Source organism: Ambystoma mexicanum, chromosome 6p (genome assembly GCF_040938575.1).
Source record: "Ambystoma mexicanum isolate Mex_15411 chromosome 6p, UKY_AmexF1_1, whole genome shotgun sequence".
NCBI classification, from domain to species: Eukaryota; Metazoa; Chordata; class Amphibia; order Caudata; family Ambystomatidae; genus Ambystoma; species Ambystoma mexicanum.
In genome coordinates, this window is record NC_090935.1 from 644,478,438 (window position 1) to 644,503,648 (window position 25,211).

The 25,211-nt window shown below is 45.5% G+C and overlaps 1 protein-coding gene across 2 annotated transcripts in view; it reads right to left on the bottom strand.

Moving 5' to 3' along the window:
* The window catches only part of TMEM171 (transmembrane protein 171), a 183,863-nt gene that overhangs the window by 47,901 nt on the left and 110,751 nt on the right, over positions 1 to 25,211 (bottom strand). For both annotated transcript variants that reach the window (XM_069627504.1, XM_069627505.1), the window contains one exon: positions 10,447 to 11,153. In XM_069627504.1, coding sequence (XP_069483605.1) covers positions 10,447 to 11,086 — 640 coding nt within the window. In that variant the 5' untranslated portion in view covers positions 11,087 to 11,153. The remainder of the gene's footprint in view (positions 1 to 10,446; positions 11,154 to 25,211) is intronic.

The following is a 25,211-nucleotide window of genomic DNA, read 5'->3' on the forward strand; positions in this document are numbered from 1 at the left end:
GCAATAACTTTGTAAAACTTTGCTTAGGTTGACTTGCTAACTAATAATACAGCATGCACGAAAACCCATACTTCCCAGAAAGAAAAGAGTAAAGTATAATGGCAGAAACCTCTCATTTCAGCAACAATCTCAACCCTGTGGATGGCCACACAAACTCACTACTCACTTTGTGAGATTCAATTAAAAACATTGGGTACAGGCAACCATAATCCAAAAGGTGTATTCCCATCGTAACTAACTTCCATAAACACAGTTCACCTTTGAACTTCACCCACTGGCAATACTCACCTGAGAGAAGAGGAAATAAGTTAACCGAGCGCCTAGGGTTTTTCATAACTGGCCTCTCTTTCTCTGAAGCAAAAATTAATGTCTTTGATAACTCTTAGGACTTTGCTTAAGGTAAGTGAGTGGAAATACAGGTCTGCCCCCTCCCCTCATCTGGTAATTTCCTGATCCTTGTTGTGCATAGTGTACAGTACATCTAGAAGAGAGGGAGAGCGAGAGGGAGAAAGAAAGAAGAGACAAACCGAGCAACAGAGGGACAGGTCGAAAGTGAGAAAGAGCCCAAAAGAGGGGTGAACGGCCGACAGAGACCGACCAAGAGAGAGAGGGATAAAGGGGAGGAAGAGGGTTACAGATAGGCCAACAGAGGGAGGAGAGTGGGAAGAGAGAGACTGGCGAAATTAATTCTGCCCTAGAGGAATACAAAAAGTAGTGGCTAAACCGCCAAGTCAACCCTCACACTTCTACAAAACAGTGATCCAAATCATAAAGATGAAAACGGCCGCGTAAGAGATATACCTCCTTCACCTTTTGTGGCAACATGGGTCAAGGACAGTCTATCCTCTCAACATTTATGTGAATTGGTAAACAGTAGCAACCCATAGAAGTATACCACTCCAAATTAAAAGAATGTCCAATCCTATAAAAATATATACATTTTAAATACACCATATGCAAAAATAAATAAACAATACAACCCCCATACTATTCAATTCCATGGTGAAGGAAAGGCAACAAACCAGTATTCCGATGTGCCCTGAACTGTGGTCAAAGATTCAGCCAGCCGAAAACTTGACACACAGGTAATAGAGGCAAATCAACATGCCATGAAGGACTACAACCAACTAGTAGGAAGGGCACCTCAAGTGGGAACAATCCAATATTCTAATGTAAATCTGTCCAGATGCCCAATTTAGTAGTAAAAAAATACTGACTTCTGTATTATTCAGGCAGCCATGTCTAAGCAAAAATACCCTATACCTCTCAACTCACATGCTGTTGGTGGGTGTCACTGCTGTTGCATACAGTCACTCGTGCCTCACGCCCCTTGCCTGTCCATACACTTCAATGGGCTCCAAGGACCCCACCCCACCAAAAACAAAATCATCAATTTTCGCCTGCCCTGCGGATTCAAAAGGTTGGGAAAGGAGATAATCGTGTGACCCTCTAATGTAGGCCCCCGGCCTTGACACAGGACATTTTCAGATGGTCATATATTCTAAAACTCATAATTATGTCCATTGATGCCCAACGTTATGCCTGGTGATGTTGATGGAAGTCCGTGATACTTTGCCAGTCCTCATAGTGGAGGATGCAGGGGGTTGAAGGTCTTTGCTAGAAAGGCTAATTTTCAAACTGTACAAAAGGACCCCTGAGCTCAGCACATTGCCACCTAGCTAGAAATGTGCCAAACATAAGTCAACTCCTTCTGCGTAAGAAGCAGAGCTTCCCTCAAACATTGCCAAATTACTTAACCAGATCCAAAGTTTATCCTTCACTAATTGGATGAACCATCACTTCAACCTTTTACAATTACCTGCTTCCCCTTGGTAACACCTGAGAGACCCGCGCAGATAAAATTATGGCTTATAGCTTACTCCAAAATTACTATGGGACTCTCCCAGGACCCGGTGTGACCAAATCCCCCCCCAGTGGTTGACCCAATGCAAGTCCCCCACACACACACACCTACAGGTACATATAATGCAGATTTAACAAAAATTGCCTGGATGAGTCTTCAAAACAGGCCCTTGAGAAAGATATCATGACATACTTTGAAAAATAATAATGGCTCAGTGCCTGGCAACGCAGCCCTTTGGGACACATGAAATTATATAATCCAAGCTAGGTACATGTTGAAGGAAAACTGAATACTAAAGTCAATCGAAACCAGTGTGAACGAACTGGAAACTGAGTTGAAAGAAAGCCAGTACAAAACGGGCGAATCAGCACTCCTGGGAAACCTCAACCACCCTCGACACATTTAGAGGGTTGAGGCCACTATGGAGAACAAACCTATCCACAGACACCAAAATGCTGGACACTATAAATGACAAACCAGACAGGCTGCCAATATGGATAGTTCCTGCGAGACCAAGGAAAGACCTAAATCAAGGAACTAAGAAAATGTTGCCTGGGAAACGAGGTCAAGAAACAGACGTTTCATTCATATTACAAACTTCTTTAAATCCCTCAAACACAATGCACCCAAGCGGACATTCTAGATTATCTTGACACAGCCCAATTCAGATTCCTGAATTCAAGCAGGCAATAGTACTTGATGCCCTGAAAACTAAGGATGATATTAAAAGAACAATTAAACATCTCTCATGTAGTAAAGCACCAGGGACAGATGGTCGGCTTCTACCTCATTGCCCTGTATCTCCTTCATATGCACGGAGTAGCCCTATGCTTCGGCAAATTCCCAGACACCACATGTACATAATGTGCTTATTTGATTTCTGGAGCAAACGCATCATATTTATCCTTTCTATACCACAATTGTGGATCTTAAAAGTGGTGTATCTAATCTTCAAAGCTTTATTTCAATTTATGTCTTTTTTGGCTGGCTCCCTTGCCACGTTGAGAAAGGTTGTCATTTGGTTTGAGATTTCGTGTGTTAAAAAGGGCCTTACTTCAAACGGAGCATCCATGCTACTGGGCTTCATCTTTCGCCTGAACTTTTAGAAGATACACATAGTCTACCGGCAAAACATGTTTATCACCGCTGTTGTACAGTCCTATGTTAGCCACTTCAGCATGGTTCGTACTATATTTGTAAGGAAAAAGGTAATAAATGGTGGAGTTTCTATGCATGGTCTTGTTGGGTGACCCCCAAACTGATAGGTTGAGGATTCCACTTATGCTGCAAAGACTGATCTTTTGGACAACACAGGATCCACAGGTGCATGGAACCCAACCAGCGTGTTCATTGTCTAAAGCAAAGCCTTTATCTCCCCCATAGAAATAGGTGATCAGAATGGTGGCCTGAACATAGATTAGAGATATTGATCTCTCAGATATGCTATGGACCTAAGGCTGCACAGGACCAGCCCAGAGGCTACTCCAGCACGATCGTTTTGACCTAGTCTTTAAAGCACATTCATTTCTTTTCACCAAAGAACAGGTTCCCAACCCCTACCTGGAGAGCTATAATCTTGCTCTGCAGTCAGCTATGTAATTGTTCCCTTTTGCAAAAAGGCTACATGGTATTGTGACAAATCTGAACAATTCGTCCCTTCTCCCCAAAGGGGAGCCACCCCCTTTGAGGCTAGGGAGGTGAGCCCACTAAGCAAGACCCTCGGTAGGGGTCTGAGAACTCACTGGAGTGACTCACCTCTTATAGAAAAGGCCTCCCATTCCGACCAGGAACTCGCAGTCCCTAACACCCTTTCTGCCTATATGGGGGTTGGAAAGTCTTTGGCATCTGCCGTTATAACTGTAACCAACAAATAACTTTCTTGCACTCTTTTGGCTTCAGGTAATTCTGAAGATAGCCTAAATTCCATAAATTCCATAAGAAAAGGAGGACAATTCTGCTAGTGCTGATGACATGCATAAGAGCAGAGCAACCTGCGAGTGCAGATGCGGCTCCTACGGAGGAAGGAGAGTACCTGCTATGCAGAGGCGAGCCACTGTAGGGACGTCTTGGAGGGGCAGAGCCACGCCAAGCCGTGGGAACCCGCAGTGGCATGGAAGAAGCGAGACCTGCTAGTTGGAGGATGCAAGGTGGTTATTTTGACTGAGCAAGAGACTCCGGTCTGGAGAAGGACGGCGATGGTTAGACAACTGTCCTCACTGGTGGCACAACCACTGCAGACCAGAGGAAGGAGATGAGCCCAGGTCCCCGATCTCCACACTATAAGTGTCTTTACTGCCGAGATGAGAACTAATGGGAAGCAAATGCTCCAGACCTGAGAACGCAAATGATGTGTGTGAACTTTGGGATCTTGTCTATGCCTGGCGTGGGAGAATCAAAATTCTTCATGGAGCAGTTAGCCACTAAATAGTTGATGACTACATTTATATAAATACAGAATAGGAGTGGGTCAAGGACGCATCCTTGTCTCGCTCCTCTTTTTACATCAAATGCATCAGTCACCTCCTCTGCAAGCCCCCAGCGCACATCTGCCTTGTTTTCAATGTACAACTGTCAGATGATAACTAGCAAATGGGTTGGAATGTCCCTCCTTTAAATACCCGCCAGAGTAGATTTTGTGGAACACCATCAAAGGTGTTATTCAGATCCACAAAGACTGCATATATCAAACTTTATTTAGAAGAGTGTACTTCTGCAAAATGAAAAACAGGCGAAAGCACTGATCGGTTGTGCACATGGCTGGAACCCCACCTGAAGGTGACTGATAAAAGCACTTAACACCTCAATCCTGCAGGACTGCATGTGATAATGTCGCCATGAAAACGTCGCCAGGTAGGCAACATTTTTACCTAGACCCCTAAAATTCTATCCCCAAATATTCTAGGAGGGGTATACTTATCTATTACCTCCAAACCTAGACTATTTGGGGAAAGCGTTTGATTGTCTGGAGGGTGCATTTTTAGGGAAATGTCACCACCTGGCAGCCATTTTCACTGCGAGATCATCACTGGCTACCATCCAGCAGGTATCTCAGAATAGCCTTGGCAAAGATCCCCCCCCCCCCCCCACTGAGTCGAGTAATTAAATTGTCTGCTAGTTACCAGGCTTCTCCCTCCCACCTTTTTTATATTTCAGCCCTGCGGCAATGTGATGCTGGAAATGCATTAGAGGGACAGGGCCTCACCTTCCTTGTCCTGTAGTCATTATTCATTTGTGTTCTGTATTGTTTTCTGGCCAGGAGTCCATGTGGGACTCATGGCAGTGCAGCTCTTCCTGTTTTTTGATTCGGTGTACAGACCCATGGGATACTCTTATGGCACCCACAGGTGGGGGTATAACCCTGTGCCCCTAGTGTATGTTTTTGGGCACCTGTGTGTGGCCCACAAAGCAGGGTGTGGGCTGGTGGCAGCTCCATGCTGAATTTGAGAGGTGCTCTGAGAATCCTCCATTTTGGGATACCCAGGCCCTGCCATTGGAATCAGTTGATTCCTGATAGGAAACAAGATGCCCCTGTGGCCTCTTGCTTTCTATTGCCCGTTACCTTGTTTTCCCAAAGTCCTGGGCAGCCCTGTCTCTGCCCCCCCCCCACAGGCTTTTGGGTGGAAGTTCCATATATGGTATTGTTGTGGAGTTCATTCCAGACTGGCTGGCACCTTCCCAGTGACTGTATGTTGTGGGTACACCCTGTGGGTGGGACCTGGGTGAATGGAGTGTGTGACCAATATGCACTTCTTGTTGTGGATGTCTGGTTTCTGGTGTTTGACACAGTGACTGAGACAGCCCTGCCCAGTGTGTAGTGTTGAATGGCTGGGTACTTGTCCCAATAGACATACCTTGTTGTGAGTGTCTGAGAGGGAGGAGAATGGCCCGAATGCACTGTATGCCCGATTGGCTGACTGACTGCTGAATGCCCTTCTGAGTGATTGGTTGCCTGAGTGTGACCCAGCAGAATGAATGGGAGATCAACTAGTATATCTGGGGGCCTCTCACTGCTAGAAATCGGTCAGAAGTTGAAACTGACGCTTAAATCTCGAAGCTGAGCCTGAAGAAGAAGGTTGACTGCGGTCTCCCTTCGCCGTAATCCGAAGGCCGAAAGCTGTCAAGACTAATCCAAGAGAGGACCTGGTTAGGCATCCTCTTCCCTCGCTCCGAGGCACCATCGAGCACCACTAACTTTTGCCGAAGAAACCTGGAAGTCAGACCCCCGACAGGCTGCCGAATGGAGACTGGGACCGCCGAGGAGAACGAAGATCAGCCCCGGACATTCCGTCCACCGTCATCTACCACGGTTCGCAAGTTTGCTGCAACTGATGGAGGCCCGTCGTAGCCATGTTGCCGCCGTGCCGCTGATGACAGGAGTCAAATGCTCCTTTGCCTAAGACTTTTGATTCACGGACACACTCGTCTGTACCGCCGCCCACCTTAGCCCGCCGGAGAAGGCCAGGCCGGCGATGCGCCGAGGAGCATTCGCCGGTGGGTTTCCCACCACCCAACGACCGTAGAGACGCCGGACTCCTCAACGCCCTTGCTGGGCCACAGTTCTTCACAAAATCTTTGCAGTCCTGAACTATCGACATCGAGGTCGAGGATCCCAGCAAGCCTCTTCCTTGCAGATCGTCTTTCTTCGAGGGATCTCGACGATCCGTGGCTCCTGCTTTAAAATGAGCCACTCAAGAAGGATCCGTCGATGACTTGTCGTCGAACTCTGCTTTTCCAGGTACATTGGGGTGGTAGAAACATTATAGAAGAAATAAGACTTATAGAACAATATGTGGACTGGGCTGCTGATCTATCTTTACTTTACAGGTTACCCAGGTGGGAAGGGATCTCCACAAAGAACTGTGTCTAGTTGGTATGGGCCAGTATTCTGCCAATTGTTCTAACCAACTGCTTTCCTCCTATGAATATTGTTGGTTACCTTTATTAAGTGATTTGCGTGACATTTAACCAGAATACAGTTGATGCACTTTAATGAAATCTGATACTAATTGAGGTACCACTTAGAACTGGATATATTTACCATGGTAGATTTACTGAGCACAAAGTGAGTTATTGTGATTGTGTAGATAACCATGAACTTAATTATATTAAGACTGCGTTTTAACTAATACAGCGTCTGGACATTCCTTTGTGGGGCTTGGGGACTGCACTGTACCTAAGAACCAGCCTGCATCACCTCCTGAGAAACTAGGCCTTTATTACTTGTCCATTGCTACCGTAATAGAGAATCTTGGCTGGGGTCCTCTGTGCCTCTCCTCTACCATATAGAGAGCAGAAGTACAGAACCCCCCCACCCCTACAGTCTTTATAGGCAAGAACCTGGGAACTTATTTAGTTTAATTACTGCATTAAATAGCCCCCACAAAGTTGGTACCCACACAATTGTTTCTTCCTTAAATAAAACAAGGACTCGGTCCAGATACAGAGCTTTCAGTCCCTTTGCCTTCCTAATGGCTTCTTCCACCCCTGCCATTGTAAGAGTGAAGTCCATTACACCCAAATTCGATGAGTCAATCTCGGCCACCAATTCCGGTCCATCAGCACCATCTGCAGTGACCCCATATAACTCATGAAAATGGCCATGTACTTGGGTTTATAATGCATTGTAGTTTGGTATCCCCATGCACCTCTATCCATTACAAGCTTCCGGTATGTAGCCACGTCACCCCTTTTAGCTGTCTTTAATAAATCTTCCCACTTTGCCTTGTAATATACCTCTTTCTGTATTTTTATAACAGATTTATAAAGTACGCTGCAGAGGAGTAATTGTGTCTTATCTGCCCATGTATTGTCGGCCAAACAGAGCATTACATCCTTTTCTGAAGCTCTACATTCCTCATCGAACCAGCTGTCAACTTTCAGTCCGTTTCTCAACCCCAAATGTTGGGTGGGTTACCAATGGGAACAAATTAACTAGGTTATCAAATTCTGCCACCAAATTCATCACTACAGGCGCCACTGCAGATGTTCTCCAAGTTGCCCAAGGCAGCCTGGTATATGGATTTCTTAGTATCAATGGATACTATCTTTGCCCACCTAACCAAGCAACTGGAATGTCTAGTGATATGTGAGGTCTTAATTGGGTTTGCGGGTCTTGCCATTAGTTGGCCCAGAGATCTAAGGCCAGCAGATAAAGGACTATGGTCGCTTTCATAGCGTTCTAAAACTGTGAAATGTTCAACTAAATCCCAATCTCTAGCTGAAACTAAGATGCCGTCAATCAGGTAAGAGTTTCCATGACCGTAAAAGGGTTTGCTTGCTGGTTGGTCAAGAGCAAAATGACCAGTACAAGCACTCATATTGAGCCCATATAGGACCCTTGCAGAATCAATGGCTTTGTTATGTGATCTTATAGGATATTCTGCTACTAGAGCAGGGATCTCCCAGGCTACATTTTGCTCATTCCAAAGATCCTGGAGTTCTTTCAAGGGCTCAAATTGTGGGTTGAGGTCACCTACGGCCAAGACATGATCTCTACTGAGATCAAAATGGTCCCATCTCGCAATACATTTTTTCCATTAAAGTCAAGGTTCTGAGTGGATTATTACCGCTACCACTATTGAGAATGAATACACCTATCAAAGAGCCACAGGGCTTAGGTGGAGTCCCAGTGCCACGCAGATGAAGACACAGAAAGTGTGTTAAAAGTGATCCTGGTGGGGATTTCAACACTTGTAAAAATCTGGGAAAGTAATCTAAGAAGAATTCTCCTTTTCCAAGGCGGAAGAGAATACAATACAGAAGATTTGTAATTTTAACTACCAGACTACTGTATTACCATGTCCTAAATGAACTTTGAGACTGAAAAAGTCAACTATAAGTTGGGCCAGGCAGAAGCTCACACCGAGACTGTTGCTAAAGTCTCCCCTTTTCTTTCAAGTTAGATTTCCTAAAGTGGTAGGGCCAGTTATTCGATTAGGAATTGGACTTCGATGAGCACCGTTAGTTTTGTTTAGAAGGCAGGGAACTTCCCTCATACTGATAGGGCCATATAGGCGGTAGACCCACTGTAGTCCGAGTCCTTCTTCTGGTTCGCCATAGTATTCTCGTAAGCTCAGACGCGTTTGCCTGAATATGCAAAAAAAAACAGCAGTGCTGGGTGAAGAACATTCAGTGGACAAATGGTTAATCTGGGCAGAGCAGTACAATCCCATATTGCCTCCGGTTCAAGGACATCCTGCTGGATTCTTCAGGATGTTTCACAACCAGGTTCATGCAGATTGCTGGAACATCACAGTTGATTGAACTGAACAGCACAGCAGTGAATCCCTCACTTTCATTGGCAATAGGATTGTTAACCTCTATGCAGATTTTAGCTCAGCATTATTTCCAAGCCTTAGCCTCAAACACACAAACAATTCTCATGGGTGCACATCACATGGTCTTCATCAAAGCAAACGCCTCATATTAACTCATGGGACCTGCAACCTGGATGCCAGACCATTGGATCGCTTCAGGGTACTTTTGGACATGTAGTAGTATGATTGGTTTTGATTAATGGCTCATGTTGGATGTGGATGGTACTGGCAACCACCACACAGGCTCTCCTCAAAAAGACAGCCAACTATTGAACAAGGTCGGAATTTAACGAAGTATGAATTGAACAGCTCTAATGGAAGTCCCTAAACACCTTCCTCAAAGTGAAAAATCACATCTACTTAATGTATATGTATTTACCTAGTCACTATATGTTTGCATGTAGCTTTTCTATTTTTAGGAAACTGTTACCATCACTTCTTGATGTTTTGAGTAACCTATTCATATAGTTCTAGGAGTTCTGCAATAAAAATGCACGTTTGCCCCTACCCGTTTTACAGGTCTACGTCACAGTCAATTATTAACTATGCCTCTCTCTCACTCTCGATAAATATTAACTAAATAAGCAATTCTATTACAAGCTCAGCATGTTGCCTAATTATGTAGTACTCCGCATGAGGAACAAAAAGCATTTCCAAGGAGGAGTTGACAGGCCGGTTGCCAACGGAGTGATACATTCAAGGAATGCTGTACCAATTTCATAGTAGAGGCAAGCAACGGGACAGAGGTCTCCCTTGCAGTATCACAAATGGTAAGGTGACAGCAGCGAGTATTAGACAAAAGTTCAAGTATGCCACTGCCAGTGGTAGCTTAGGAGGCGGAGAACAGGAATGCCAGTAGACTGAAGTTCTAAGGCCTGCCAAAGGAGTGCATGCTTGAGGTTTGCCCTGGAGGATTTTACCAATGAGAACCAAGAACAATTCTGCAAGACTTTTGGGGCAGGAGTACAAGGGGCACTGCAGATAAAGATGATCAGAAAAGCGAGCGCAGCCGCTACGGTGGGACTTTTACTACAAAATGAATACCATGACTTCTGACCAATCAGGTTGTGACTAAGAAATTGGAGCATTCTGCTTAGCCTGCAAGTGCATAAACAGCTCCAGAGACATTTCAGAAAGCAAATGTTAGATACAGGGCACAGGCATCATCATTAATGAAGGCAAGAGCAGGAACATAAATCAACAGGTACAGTTTCAAACTATCATTCTAGAATGAAATCGATTAAAGATGAATAGACATCCACCTACCCACGGTTATCTGGAATGGCTCAGAGCTATGCGTCTGCTGTTCTTCCTCAATAGATCCCTCGTCATTTGGACCCATAACGTGCTTCTTCTTGATATGTGCCACCACAAAAAAACACAGCCCCACAAGAACAATCAAAGGCCCCATTATTTGTAGGGAAAGAAAGCCACAGCTTCGATGTTCAGCGTCGGAAATGCTGGTATTGTTCCTTTGCTGTTGTGGTGATGAAGTGGTGCATCCAGGTACCCACATTCCAAGCACACTAATGAGAACTCCACTGGTTAAAAACAGGAATCCAAAAATCAGAAACTGGGCAAACTGGTTATTTTCTCCACAGAGGAAGAAGCGGTCAACGTCCACCTGTTCTCCCTGCAGTTGCCTTTGTTGCAGATGAAGCCTTGCTCTAGACTTTGCTATCAATATAGACCCCAGTCCGACTGCAGCAAGCGAAGGACCCAGAACTTTCAGCGTCATGCTGCAGTCGCTGAAGCTTTCAGCCTGGCATGCCTGAAAACCAAAGATCGAAAGCAAGAGTCCCGCACAGAACAGGACCACTCCAAATACGAAAAGAACAAAAATAAACTTGCTGGAATGTCCGGTACTGCTGCCTCCAAAACAAACAGGTATGGAAAAGGGATACATTGTGAAACGGTTAGTTGGAAGGCAAGATTCTTTTTCCTTGGTCAGAAGAGAAGACCGTCAGGAGGACCTATAACAAAGCATAGAACACATTAATTAACACATGCACAAGCAGTGATGGAGCTCGTGATCTTTCAGATGTAGTTAGATGTGTATAGCGCATACAGAGCACTTAGCCACTCCATCCAAGTGTCTCACTGAAGGGTTCATACAAAAGGGTATCCATAGAAACCATATGGAGCAAAGAATCTTACATCCTTCCAAGCTGTGTAGATTTACCTATATTAACATTGCCATGGAGTCCCCTCCCCAGACATCGCCTGGCTACTCACAATCTCTGCCTCAATTTCAAGCAGATAAATCACTGCTTGAAGCTGCTGGAGCGCTCCATGCATAGGCCTTTGTTATATATGGAAAACTGTCCGAATGTTAACAGGTTTAAGTCATTAATACTGGAGACCAAGTTAGCCGATAAGTCATCCCCTCAGACAAGGCTGAGCAGCAAGGTTCTGCTTGGGAGAGGCCTAGAGAAACCAAGCAGCGAAGAGCCATTTGCAGAAGGTGCCGCAAAGTGCTCTCGGCATTCCACACTACAAGCAAGGTCTGCTGCTGATGCAAAAGTGAATACAAGTGTGAGCCTCCACATTGACAAACTGGCTATGGAACCCAATATTCTGCATGCCCCACCCAGTCATGACTTATTTGATCATCTTCTCCATTTGTAAGCTGCTATGAACGAAATAAAAAGTGATTAGCTAACTCTGTGGGAAGAGAAGCAATCTGAAAGGGTGCTTCTGGGAAGAACTCTGTAGAACTGTCAAACTATCTGGTGGCCTCTGGGAGACAATTGCAGAACACCTAAATCTCTCTTCTGACCCTAGTGACAACTTTCTAGGATGAAGGTGAAACTCGGCATGGCTGCATGCCGGTTCAGTCTGGGCATTTGCCTCAAGCTTCCACATTGGCTATTTGATCAACTATTAACAGAAGCAATGGGCCTTTGTCCTCCTCTGATAAGGATGCTGCCGTTCTATATCATGCAGTGGCTGTGAGTATCTTCAGCATACCCTAGAAATGTGCGATGACAAGGAATCTTTACTGCCTCTTGGAAATCGCCAATCTTAGGACCTAGAAGTAAATGATGATGGCAGACATCTTGCACTGGACTGCTCTAAAACAACTACCGCAAGTCGGTTTCACACAAGGCCCAGCTCCACACAGACAGCAAAACAACGGTAAAGATGCACTTGAGAATTCAAAACCCGCTACCTAGGAATGTTGTGACTAGCACCCCGCACCAAGCTCCCCCTGATGCCTGGGGCTACCACACTGGATGCAAAGGTCAAGATGGTGCCAGCCATGGACCAAACTTGCCACAACACAGAAGGGCCAACAAAAGGGCCCGTCTGCACCTGTCCGTGACGGGTCGCGGATGGTCACACGTCTAGTTATCACTTTATCTGCCACTATGCGAGTACAGTTCACCATTAAAAAGTGCTCTGCTTCCTTCAGACCCCACCTCCCAGTTTCTGATCCTTACATAGTGCTTCGCCCTACAACATCCGACAAACTTTACTTGGTGCAGATGTGCATACTACTGACACTATGTTATCATTCACTTGCTATACATTAACCTGATACCTCACGTATTGTGCCACCGGGAACCTCCGAAAGACATACTATGCTCAGCCCACTCAGACGAATTGCATGTTGTCAGGTCATTTCATACAGGTCCATGCACCTAGAACTTTGAATGCTATATTAAGTTGTCTATTGCCTCTCCAGTACTTGGCGATGTTGCCCTGCCGAGCCCATTAATGCCTGTGATTAATATTAACTAAAACCTGATTGCTACATAGACTGTTATATGTAATTTGACTGCTGCCGGTCCTCACGCCAGTACACGGCACTGTTGCCCTGCCTAGGCCCATTACTGCCTGTGATAATCATTAACTATAGTCGGACAGCCGCGAGAAAACTGTTTACTGCCCACCTAGACACCACCATAAGGTGCCACCTAGCGCCTTGTTAACCCACAATATTGCTTGTGGTTATTGACCCAGGCACACCATGCTGCCCAAAGTCTCCAACAAGAACTCAAGCTGCCCCACCACAACCTCTTTGCTTGTGCTCCTTCTCCTTCTCACTCTCTCCTCTCTCTTCCTGACCACTTCCAATACCAAACCCACCTGCGTGCGTGCCTCCACCTCATCACACCACATCAGCGCCATATCCACATGCCACTATGTCCACCTTAGCCATCAAACAGCGGCTCTGCAACCCACATACAGCCACTTCATGCCTACCTCACTGCCCCACTACAGATAGTAGACTCAACAGACTCAGATTTCGAACTCAACCTCTAGAACTTAGTTGTCATCCCACACTCACAGCATCCAGAAATCTACGATTAGGATCCCGTTCCTTCCACAGGAATACTACTCCACTCCTCGAACACCTTACCGCACCTAAATACATACCCACACTCCCGAGCAGATCCCATCATGGCTGCGCCCCCCACTCTGGACTCAGCCACTCACAGACACCAAAACCACACTTACACCATTTATTAAATTTGCTCTACTTAATGCTCACTCTCTCGCAGCCCATGCCCTAGAAATACAGGACCTCCTAACCAATCTTAACCTTGACCTACTAGCCATCACAGAAACATGGCTACATGAAGCTTCTGGCCCGCCCTCGTCCTTTCTCTCCCCCCGGGTTTTACCATCCTCAGACAAGATAGACCAGCACGCCTAGGAGGCGGAGTAGCCATCATCACTAAAGACACCCTCCCCCTCAGGCTTATCAGTTACCCACCAACCAGTAACGCAGACATTCTATCTGCCAAGTTCTCTCTGTCCCTTAGCAGCACAATCAACATTCACGTGTTGTACCGCCCCCCAGGCCTCTCCGCAGACTTCCAGGGACACCTGATCCATCTACTCGGTGACAACCTAAAAAGCTCCACCAAAACCTTGCTACTTGGAGACCTGAATTTAGGGTACAATGTCCACAAAGATAAAGCTGCTGCTTCACTCACCAAAGAACTCCATGACCTAGGCTTTCCACAAAAAGTCTCAAGCCCCACACACTCCAAGGGCTGCATCCTGGACTGGGTTGCAGACCATAACTGCTTCACCTCCAACACATCCAATACGGCGATGCCTTGGACCGACCACAACTGTATTGAATTATCCCTTCCTACCATAGTCAACCCTAAAACCCTTACCGCTGCACCTGCTGCAAAAGTGAGAAGCTCTAAAAACTCACCAAGGAGAACCTCCACCCTTACTTATCCCTGTACTAGCCCCCCTCCAATGATCCCAACACCCTATCAGACATATACAAAGACACGCTCACCAAAGCCATCAACTCAATAGCCCCACTTGAAAGTAAAAAGGAAGAAAAGTCCCTGCACGCTAACTCCTGGTTTACTGAAGAACTGCAGTCCCTTCTCTCCCGCAAAAGGGAAGCACAAAAAAGCTGGCAAACTAACCCCAACGACACTGCCAAAAACGATTTCAACCTAATCTCCCGTCAATTTAAAACTGCCATCACCATAGCCAAAGCCAAAGCCAACTCTGCGGTCATCGACCGCATTTCCAATGCCAACTCACAATCCAAAGAAATCTTCGTCATATTCAATGAACTCATCTCTCCTCCCAACACTCCGGACGAGATTATCAAAGACAAAGCCTTGTGTGCCAGTATTCAATCTGCCATACTAAATAAAATCGACCTGCTTCAAAAAATAAATCCAGGACCACTGCAAATCCCTACCCCATCAACCTGGCCCCAAACAAACTGCTTCCACTCCCTCTTCAATCAACTCCACCAAACCCCTCTTCTCTTTCAGCGATATCACTGAAACAGAAGTTATCAACCTCCTCAATAACTTAAAACACTCCATGTGCAAATGCGACATATGTCCTCCTAAGCTCATCAAGGAATGTGCTGACCTTCTCGCACCGCTACTGACAGCGTTCATCAATGACTCCTTTAGAACAGGCACTATCCCTGCTGGCCTAAAAGACGCTTGGGCCAGTCCCCTTCTAAAAAAACGAAACACTCTAGACCCCCTACAGCCTAACAACTACCAACCCATAACCACTGTGCCGTTCCACCTCAAGATCTTGGATAAAGCTGCACATAGCCAAATCCAACACTTCCTTGAAGCCCACTCCATCCTCGGCTCAAGGCAATCTGGCTTCCACAAAGGACACGGCACAGAAACAGCCTTAGAAACAGATCACCCAAATCATGGATAATGGAAAGCCTGCCCCTTCTGTTACTCCTAGACCTCTCAGCTGCTTTCGATCTAGTGGACCACAATACTCTCACCTAGCAACTCACCCACTCGGCTAACTTCTCCAAAGAAGCAGCTCGATGGATCACTTCCTTCTTGGAAGGCAGGGCAATGAAAGTATTCTCCAACCTAGCCAACGCGGCACCCACCACCATCCACTGCGGAGTCCCACAGGGCTCCTGCACAGCACCCACTTTGGATAACCGGTTCACGAAACCCCTCTTCGACAAGCTCGACGCACTTGGTATCGCGTATACTAATTACGCAGACGATACTCAGGTACTCCTACCTCTCACTGGACAATATAACAGACACCGAAGCGCTCCATCAAATATACTCTACTATCCAGGCATGGATGGCGACTAATGGCCTGTGCCTCAACGGTGACAAGACCAAGGTCATCATATTAGGTCAAAAAGCTACATTAGCCAAACTTGACAAACTCTTGCAACTTCACCATTGACAATACGGTTATTCCTGCCTTGACATCTGTGAAAACCTAGGGGTCTACATAGATTCCACACTATCCATGACTAGGCAGGTCAGCGCCATCACCTCCGCCTCAGCACACACCACCAAGTTTATAAACGCTATAAAACCTTACCTATCCAAGCCCAACTGTCTATCAATAGCTAGAGCAACCATTGGTGCGAAACTAGACTATTGTAACACCCTTCTAGCGGGTACTTCTGAAAAACAACGTACACCGACTCCAAGTCACACAAAACGATGAGCTACGAGCAGCTTTAAGCATCCCCAAAAGGGAAGATATCTCCCAGGCTAGACAAGCAGCTCATTGGCTACCGGTCAAAGAACGCATCACTTTCAAAATCCTAACCCTCACCCATAAATGCAGCACCCTCACAGCACCATCTTACCCATCAGAGACGTTATCCAAACATACGTCCATTCGACCAACCAGGAAGCACTACTCTAACCAACTGCACACCCCACGCATCAACAGATCCAAAGCTGGCGTGCTAGGCTTCCCCCACATCGCAACCTAACTTTGGAACGCACTACCCACTGACATCAGAGCAGAAAACTCGCTCCTTGCTTTCCATAGAAAACTCAAAACCTCCCGCTTCGCCTAATCCTTGAGTTGCTATACACTTTCTCTTGCCTGTACTCTAAACTGCGTTTGTTTGAAAATATCTGTAACTAAGAAAACTGTAACAAGCGCCACGATGCCTCCGGGCCATTGCGCGGTCTACAAATTTGAATAAATAAATACCCCTAAAAGCCTACGGTACCATACAGAGTGCAATGTATAGCACAATCAGGCCTAAATCTTTCACATCATTGCCGAACCAAAAAGGATTTTACATCTCTGAAGCCGGTTGGGTTGGCATTTCTCTTACTAACATGGGGCTTTTATTTTTCAGAGTATACGTTAGCAGATTTGTAGGACTGCTTGAAATCTAGTGTGACATGTTAGTCATGGTAGATTCATTGGTATTAGTAGGCCTGTAGAGGACCCGGCCTACAGAGGCGCAAGGAATGGTTTGCCAGAGCGCAACAGGTAAGTTGGAGTTGGATTGTAGTCATATAAAGTGGGGGCAAAGGGCTGGGCTGGAATGGGAAGAACTAATTCCCATTCCACATATTAAATGGCCCAGGCAGATGTGTGGTGCATGCATTACAATTGATAGTAGGCTCCTAATGCACGTTACAATGGGCGATTTCCGCTGTGTCATCATTAAAGTTGTAGATCACGAGCCCCACCTTGAAACTCATTAATCTCCAACCATATTTGCTGCCTCACACCAAAGAGCTGAGAGTATTAACAAGTCTATAAATATTTCAACTGCAAGGGTTAAAAAGTTCCCAACGCCAGCAATGTGAACTATACTAGGAGATCCTGTGCTCAAGAGCTGGATAGGATGCTGCACTCAACACGCATTCTAACTTTGTATACAGTAGAATAACCGCTTTTACATTAAACGGGAGAGCATGAAACTAAATAACAGAACAGAACACGTATGAAAGATACTATGTACATCTGAAGCAAGTGGGGGCAATTACTTTCTGTGTAGCATCCAAAACCTCCTCTAAAGTGCATCAAAAGCTTCCGATTTTTACAGGATTCCCTTACGTTTCCCCACCAACAGAATATCAGATGGAACTTTTGTCCACTGAACACATGGCTTTAGTAACCGGTTACACCGAGGGTAACAGCTCGGCAGCCCAGTTAAAGGCCCAAGCGAAGAAAGAGCGTTTAACGAGGCACGGGACATTACCCCCCTGTATAGCCAGTGGAACGGGTTACAAACGCGATGAGCACCCCAGGTTGCCTATCCAGTAACCTGGGGTCTTGATAGCGGGGTCTTTCTATGAATGAACGGGACATCTCGTGGGATACCCTTCATTCATAGAAAATAATGTTCCAAGATGGCCATCACGGAGTTGTAAGGCGGGGCTCCTTATGGAGCCCCTCCACCATTTCTGTGGCGTCTGGCAATGGGAGACCGAGAAGCTGCCAGGGGCGTCACTGCAACCATTAGGTAAGTAAGATGGCTTTGCGGGGCAGGGGAAGCAGTCTGTGGGTTTCACTGCACCCAGGCGGTTTCTGCCCACGATCCACATAACCTGATTGGCTGTGCCCCTTGTCCCAGGTACTAATAATTGGAAGGTTCCTACGAGGCTAGGAGGAGGAAGGCTGGTGTACATTATATTAATACCCCTTTTCTCCCCAAACATCACATGGTGGGTGTGAGGGGTTCCTACACTTGCAAGGTACAGTTGGCAATTAATCCAAGTTGTCTCCTACATAGGATGGCCCAAACAGAAAAAAGGGCTCAAGCAGTAGGGCCAGGCCTCGTTTAGAATAGGCTACAAAGATTGACACTGTAGGTAACAAGTGGTTGATGATTGAGTCACCCATGACCTACATCTGGTATGATCAAAGGGGGATGGAGTAACAGCCATTTTTCTCTGGTCTCCACAAAGTCACAACTGTTGATTCCAAAGAGAGCGTTTAGAATCAAGTATCCCCTGAAGAAGGCTAAAAGAGCGCAAATTATAACATGTAGGGATTTAGCTACAGACCAGTTCCAATGCACAAAATAAAGATCAACACAATGTGTTTCAGAACAACTGACCTTATAGAAGGTGTAATATGTATGCACTGCACGTGAGTTTTATGTTGTATATTGTAATCTTGAAGAAAACGATAAAACAGTTGGATATTTTAAAAAAATGTCAATCTATGATAGTGTTGACTTCTTGAAAAGGTAAAAAGGAAGGTAATACACGGATAGGATGAAAATTAAAACTCTTTAAATGAAGCATACGTGTTTGAAATGTCATTATGAATATGTCTGCAATTTATTTTTTTATTTTTATATATGCTCACTGATGTTGCCACATTGTTGGGTGTGACCTGTGTACCATTAGGATTGTTTCAACTACCACTTATCAGGTACTGCTGTCCTTGAAAAGACCTTGCTTGCTGGGTGGCTTACACACAGATACACAGACGAGGAGGTGACTCGTGTGTGTTAGGAAAGTTCGATTTGCTCACAGAGTCACACAATCTAAACAGTAAGGAAGGAATAATAGTTGCTTGTGCATACTCTGGATGTGGGTTAGCAATAAAGAAGAGTGACACAGAACCTAAAGTAGCCAAGGGTAAAATGTTGCCCAACAGTGAACAGTACTTCCCAGGAGGAGAGGACGACACATAATGTTTCCGTACACAGAGTCACAGCAGCCACCAGGAGTGAGCAGTGTCTGAGCCATGGCATAGAAGAGGAGACGCAAGTTTCAAGACTGTGGGTCTAGTGGCAATCAATCCAGATCAGTCTCGGTGTTTAGGCGAGGCACTGACAAGTGGAGGCTGGAAGTGAGAAAACTGCCAAAGAGAGATGGATGTATTTGATCTCCAGCAGTTTGGGTAATTGTGAGGCTTCAGGGTCAAATAAATGCCCTTCATGCGCGCGAGTAGGGAGCCAGATTCAAAAGGTTCCTCAGGCTCAAGTGAGGGGCAAAGAGCAATCAGTATTCGTTCTAAAATCCCAAATACTACCCTGTGAAAATAAAGCACCTTAGCAGAACGGAGGTCATCTATAGATGTCCTAATCTGCTCAAATGCCACAGGGGCACATGTGCAGCCCTGCTTTAACTTCTCAATTCGCATATAGATTCACATACAAATCCCTGATGTTAGCGTTGGTGCCAAAGAGCGCAGGAAGCTCGCAGTTCTGGTCAGCAATGCAATGGATGACACAAGGGATGGACCAGGCCTGTCGGCATCAATGAGAAGTTCCTCGTTTCCTTAGCTACTGACTTGAAAGCATGTACCTTTTCTTTAAATTTCAAACAATATCTCCTAAAGATGCAATGCACTGTAGTGCCTTTCAAGTATCCTTAACACTCGTTCTCTACTTAAGTCTGCCTTTAGTGCTTTGAGGACTCCGTGTTCTGTTGACATAGAAAAAGCCTCGGTATATAATTCCCAAAGGGTGACATCTGAGCCCACTGTTCCTAGGTTGATTTCAAAGAATTACATGATATTATCGTGCATCAGGGAGTGGAACACTGTGTCCAGAGAAGACCAATTAGATCCCCATTGCGGCCAGGGGACAGGTAATGTAGCAATATGACGCTTCAGTACTAGCGGGAAATTGCACGGCAGGACAACGCAGCATTCAATCATGAACCCGGCTGTCACAAACAGCAGCCACAAATCTATCCTTGAAGAAGAGGTGCTGTGCATTGACGATTAGAACATCAACTCCAGGCTTGTAGGGAAAATCAGTATCTGAGAGCTTGCACTCAATGTCATTCTGCAAACCATGCGTGCCACCATAGACAGCCTGCATCATCCATAGACTAACTCATCTCTCAAACGGTACTGAAATCTGTCCAGACACCGATGAAGCCCTCCTCCTCTCGTAACGTGTGATCATTTCCCCAAAGAGTTGGGGACCAAGTATTTATTACGTTAACTTTTTTCACCATTACAAATGTCCACATGGAGACACAGATCTCATTCAGTGGCAATCGAGTGTTCAATCACCTCTCTGGAGTAGGATGTCTATCAAAAAAGAAAAGTGCTATGACTATGCATCCCAAATCACTTGCTGCAAAGTTACCAGCAAAATGGAGAGTCCACCACAGCCAATTTTCTGTGACCTTGCAGATGGCTTCATGCACTATATATTTTACACTACACAGAGCGGTGGAGAATAGAATAGCTTTATAGACCCCTATCCTCTAGTCGTACTGGATGGTATCGGCCTTACATCTTATTAAATATCCTTGATGTGCTGGGGCCTTAATCTCACTCCGAGGACACAAAAAGCCAGGTATGGCCCTCAGACCAGGTCTATAAAGCATATTTATGCCCCCAATGGCCCATCTCAGAAACATAGCAGGAGCAGGGCTTCCAAGATCCCCACCTCTCTGGGGTAAATGTGTGATGGCTAAATGGGGCAAACAGATTGTGAAATTAATAACGCATTACAGTCAAGCATTGCCGTAACAAGTCCCCCATTCCTCACTACACTGCAATTTCTTGCTTTCCACCGACCACCACCACGCATTCAATTGCCAAGACTTGAGACCAGTTTGGGAAATTATTCCTTTTGGGTCCAGCTACATCACCACTAGTCGCATCCGGGTAATGGCTGAACTTATTACTGCCCATGGAGTAGAACACCACACGTGACATTCTTTAAATGTGTGGCATAGTTGATGACCAGACTCTTTTTAAATACTGAAAGGTTGTCATTCATGGGTCCACTCTCCATCAGATTTTCAGTCATGGCTTTGCGTCACCCATGTTAGATTCTATGAAGAGGGCCGCATAAGACATATGCTTTGACTTTCTGTTGTATCCAACATCTGGGCAGGTACAGCATTACATGCATGGGCCTCTTTTTTTTACTTCTGAATATTTCCGGATATTCTGGGTCACCAGAGAGATATCAGGCTAAAGCGAAATTATAAGGAAAACCAAGCACTTTTTCATAAGCAGGTCTTAGAGCCAAGGCACACTCCCTGTATTTGGGGATTTTGTTATGGTCAGCCAGGTTGGACGTCAGGATAGCGCGTATAGCGTTCTCTTTAGCTCCTGATCCGGAACAAATGGACGTCAGGATAGCAAAAATAGAATAGAGAGATGAAGAGTTCCATCTAAAAGTCGACGGCCTTGAGAACCGGGAGTGATGCAACAATATACGCATGTTTGGTGTTCCGGAATGAGAAGGAGAAACGGATCAGGACCTAAAGAGAACGCTACACGCACTGATCAAAATACTCTTTGAGGACGACTCAATAGACGAGCCAAAACTGGACTGCATCCACCGCACAGGCAGATCCGCGGAAGGCCCGTGAACAATACTCGCCAGATTCCACAATTATGCCGACAAGGCTCGGGTCCTCGACAAGGTCAGACATGGAACGCAAATCCCCCTGGAAGGAGCAAACATAACTGTATACCAAGACCTCTCATCTCTCACCCTTGCCATGAGAAGAAAATGCCTCCTTCTCCCCAAATTCCTGAAAGACAAAGCAGTAAGATATTAATTGGGATACCCTTTCTCCCTTAATTTCGAATGGGAAGGAGACCAGATGCAACTAAAAACCGAAGTAGACATCAATCGGTGCATGACGGAATTGATTGGCGGGCGAGACAAAGGACCTGCCTCCAATGATGGAAGAAACAGAGATGAAGAGTGGAAAACCAAAGGATCAAGACAAAGGAAGATTTCAGGCTCACAAAAGTTCAGGAGGATGAATATATCCCCAGACATGGAACACTGAACCACTAAAACCAAATCAATGATGCTACTTTAGTCTCGATCCGAGAAAGAAATCCAGCGGCATCTTCCGGACAAGGCACTCCGTCTTCGAGATTAGACAAAGCTAATCAAGTGACAAGATGGACAAGACTGATAGAAAGTAAGAGCCTAAAGGGCAATCAAAGGTACTAAATGTTAGCGGGAGGGAGAAAGAACAGAAGGGATGTATTCTTCTAAAAGTATTAAACGCCTTCGATTCTAAAGGGGGAGGGGGCAACCAGGAGGGGTTAATTTATAAGAAATGTGTTAAATTTGAGGAACCAAATGGGGTACGATTCTCACCGGTGCTCCAAAACCGACCGGGTCAAGGCAACCCAGATGGATCGAACGCCACAAACAGTCAAATCGGAGGGGGGGGGTGAGGGAGAAGAAAAAAATTAGACGACAGGCGAACATATTGGGACACACAATCTCAGAAAGCTGGCATTGAACCGCAACATGTGGGGACCAATGAACAGGCACAAAAGGTGTATGCATTGCGCAAAACACTGATACAAGGGCTGACAGGTCCGGTCACCTCAAGACTGTCTCTCCGAACGTCAAGGGTCTCAACTCCCCCACGAAAAGGTCACTGGTATCCTGAGAATTCAAAAGGGCCAACCTCGACATTCTATTGCTACAAGAGCCTAGATTTGCACTTGGGGAGGAACGCATTCCAAGTGTGGGTTTGAATATTGGGTCTCGGGCCCTCTACGGAAAGCTGGAGTGGGAATCTTAATCAGAAAGGGACTCAAATTCAAGGTCCTAAAGACTTGGTCAGATGTGGGAGGTAGACCAATCATGATTGTAGGTAGACTGTACAAGACTACAGTCTCTCGTGCCACCCTTTACACACCCAACACAGGACAGTCTCGCTTTCTCCAGCATATGGTCCCGAAGGTGATGATTGAGGCTGAAGGGGAGGTTATCCTTGGAGGCGACTTTAACATGTGGGCAGACCTCGCACTTGACAGGCACCCTGGCAATCCACTGGCGAATGAACCACCCAACGGAGGCCGCAATGATGTGATCAACATGATGGGTGTATACAGACTACATGACGCATGGCATAATTCACACCCGCACCAAACGGGATATACACCCGAGGTGGCGACATTGCCATTATCTCTAAAACTTGTCTCTGCCTTAGACTAGTCCCTACCCATTTGTCACAATCATGTGAAATTCTCTGCCAAATTTCAGATTAAATAATTCACAATCACTCACTATTCACCTAATATACATACCGCCTGCTCCTCTTGGTACCTTTGAGGAGGATCTGCATAACATAATCATGAATAACTTTAAACCTACCTCGCAACTACTCCTATCAGGAGACTTTAACTTAGGTTTCAATGACTAAATGGATAAAAATGTAACAGATATAGTCAACATAATCAATGCACTAGGTTTCTCCCAAAAAGTCAACAAACCCACCCACCTAAAAGGGAGAATACTGGATTGGATAGTGGACTTTAACTGCTCAGCAACCATTTCTTCCATCCTACCATTATCATGCACCATTCTCTGGTGTCCTTCCACTTATATAAGACCCATTCCATTGGATCAGCCACTAGCCCCACCATGCTCAACTAGAAGTAAAAAGAAGTATCACAGTATAGAAAGTCATCCCTGCTATCCTGCCCACCCTCAATGCACTGCCAGAAAATCTTTACCCTAGTATCCTAGTTCAGGAATTTAACAATATTATGCTCACCACTCTGGACAAAATTGGCCCTGTCAAACTCAGACCTAGTAAACCAATAGCCCATTTAAACAAATGGTTCACACCACAACTTAAAGACCTTCGTATCTTAAAGAAAACAAGTGAAACTAATTGGAGACTTTGCCCCTCCAGCGAGAATAAAGCTAAATTAACCCCACTTTCCTCACATTACAAGAAGGAAATCTGCCAGGCAAAATGCAACTCCTACGATGAGCGCATTGCTAATTCCAACTCTAGTATGAAGAACTCTTCTCCATACTCAAAGAACTAGAGCCCTCAATAGCTATACCCGATGTTTGCACCAAGGACACATCCTGGTGTACAGACATCCAACACGCTCCAGCTAATAAAATCAACACGCTCCAAAATAAAATTCAAGAAAAAAAAAAAAGAAGTACTGAACCTATAGCACTCGCCCAATATCCTCCTGCATAGTGTTTCACCACCAGCACACAATACCACCCTCCATTTTTCTAAAATGTCCACCTTGGAAGTAGAAAAAATGATCCTGTCACTGAAGCCTTCAAACTGCAAAGGTGATATTTGCCCAGCACAATTAATAAAAGATGCTGCCATAGAACTTTCCCCATTCATCACCAAACTGATAAATGCCTCCTTTGCCACGAGCACCATCCCTGCTTACCTCAAACAATCATGGGTGCTCCCTCTTTTCAAGAAACAGACACTAGATCCTCTCATCCCTACTAATTACCGCCCCATTACTACGGTCCCATTTCTACTCAAAATATTGGATAAATCGGCCTATATCCAAATTCAAAAACATCTTGAACTGCACAAACTCTTAGGTAACAGACAATCTGGCTTCTGTCCACTACACAGAACAGAGACAGCTTTAATTGACCTCAAGTCCCAAATAGACGAGCAGAGAGACAAAAAGTAAGACAGTAGTCCTTCTCCTACTTGATCTCTCTGCCGCATTTGATCTGGTGAATCACAAGGTCCTATGTCGGCACCTTGACTCTGCGGCCCACTTCTCCACGGGAGCCATCAAATGGATTGAGTCCTTCCTGAGCAAGAGAACTATGAGAGTCTTCTCGCCATCGTCAGCCACAGACCCAACACCCATCCTATGCGGTGTTCCTCAAGGCTCTTGTGTCTCGCCAACCCTTTACAATATCTTCACTAAGCCCTTGTTCGATGATCTGGACCATCTGGATATCACCTACACCAACTACGCAGATTCTCCTCCCGCTTTCTGGGAATCACAGTTTGGACACAGGATTGGTGAACAAAGTATATCTTATCATCCAAGCATGGATGGCCACTCATGGCCTGTGCTTTAACGAT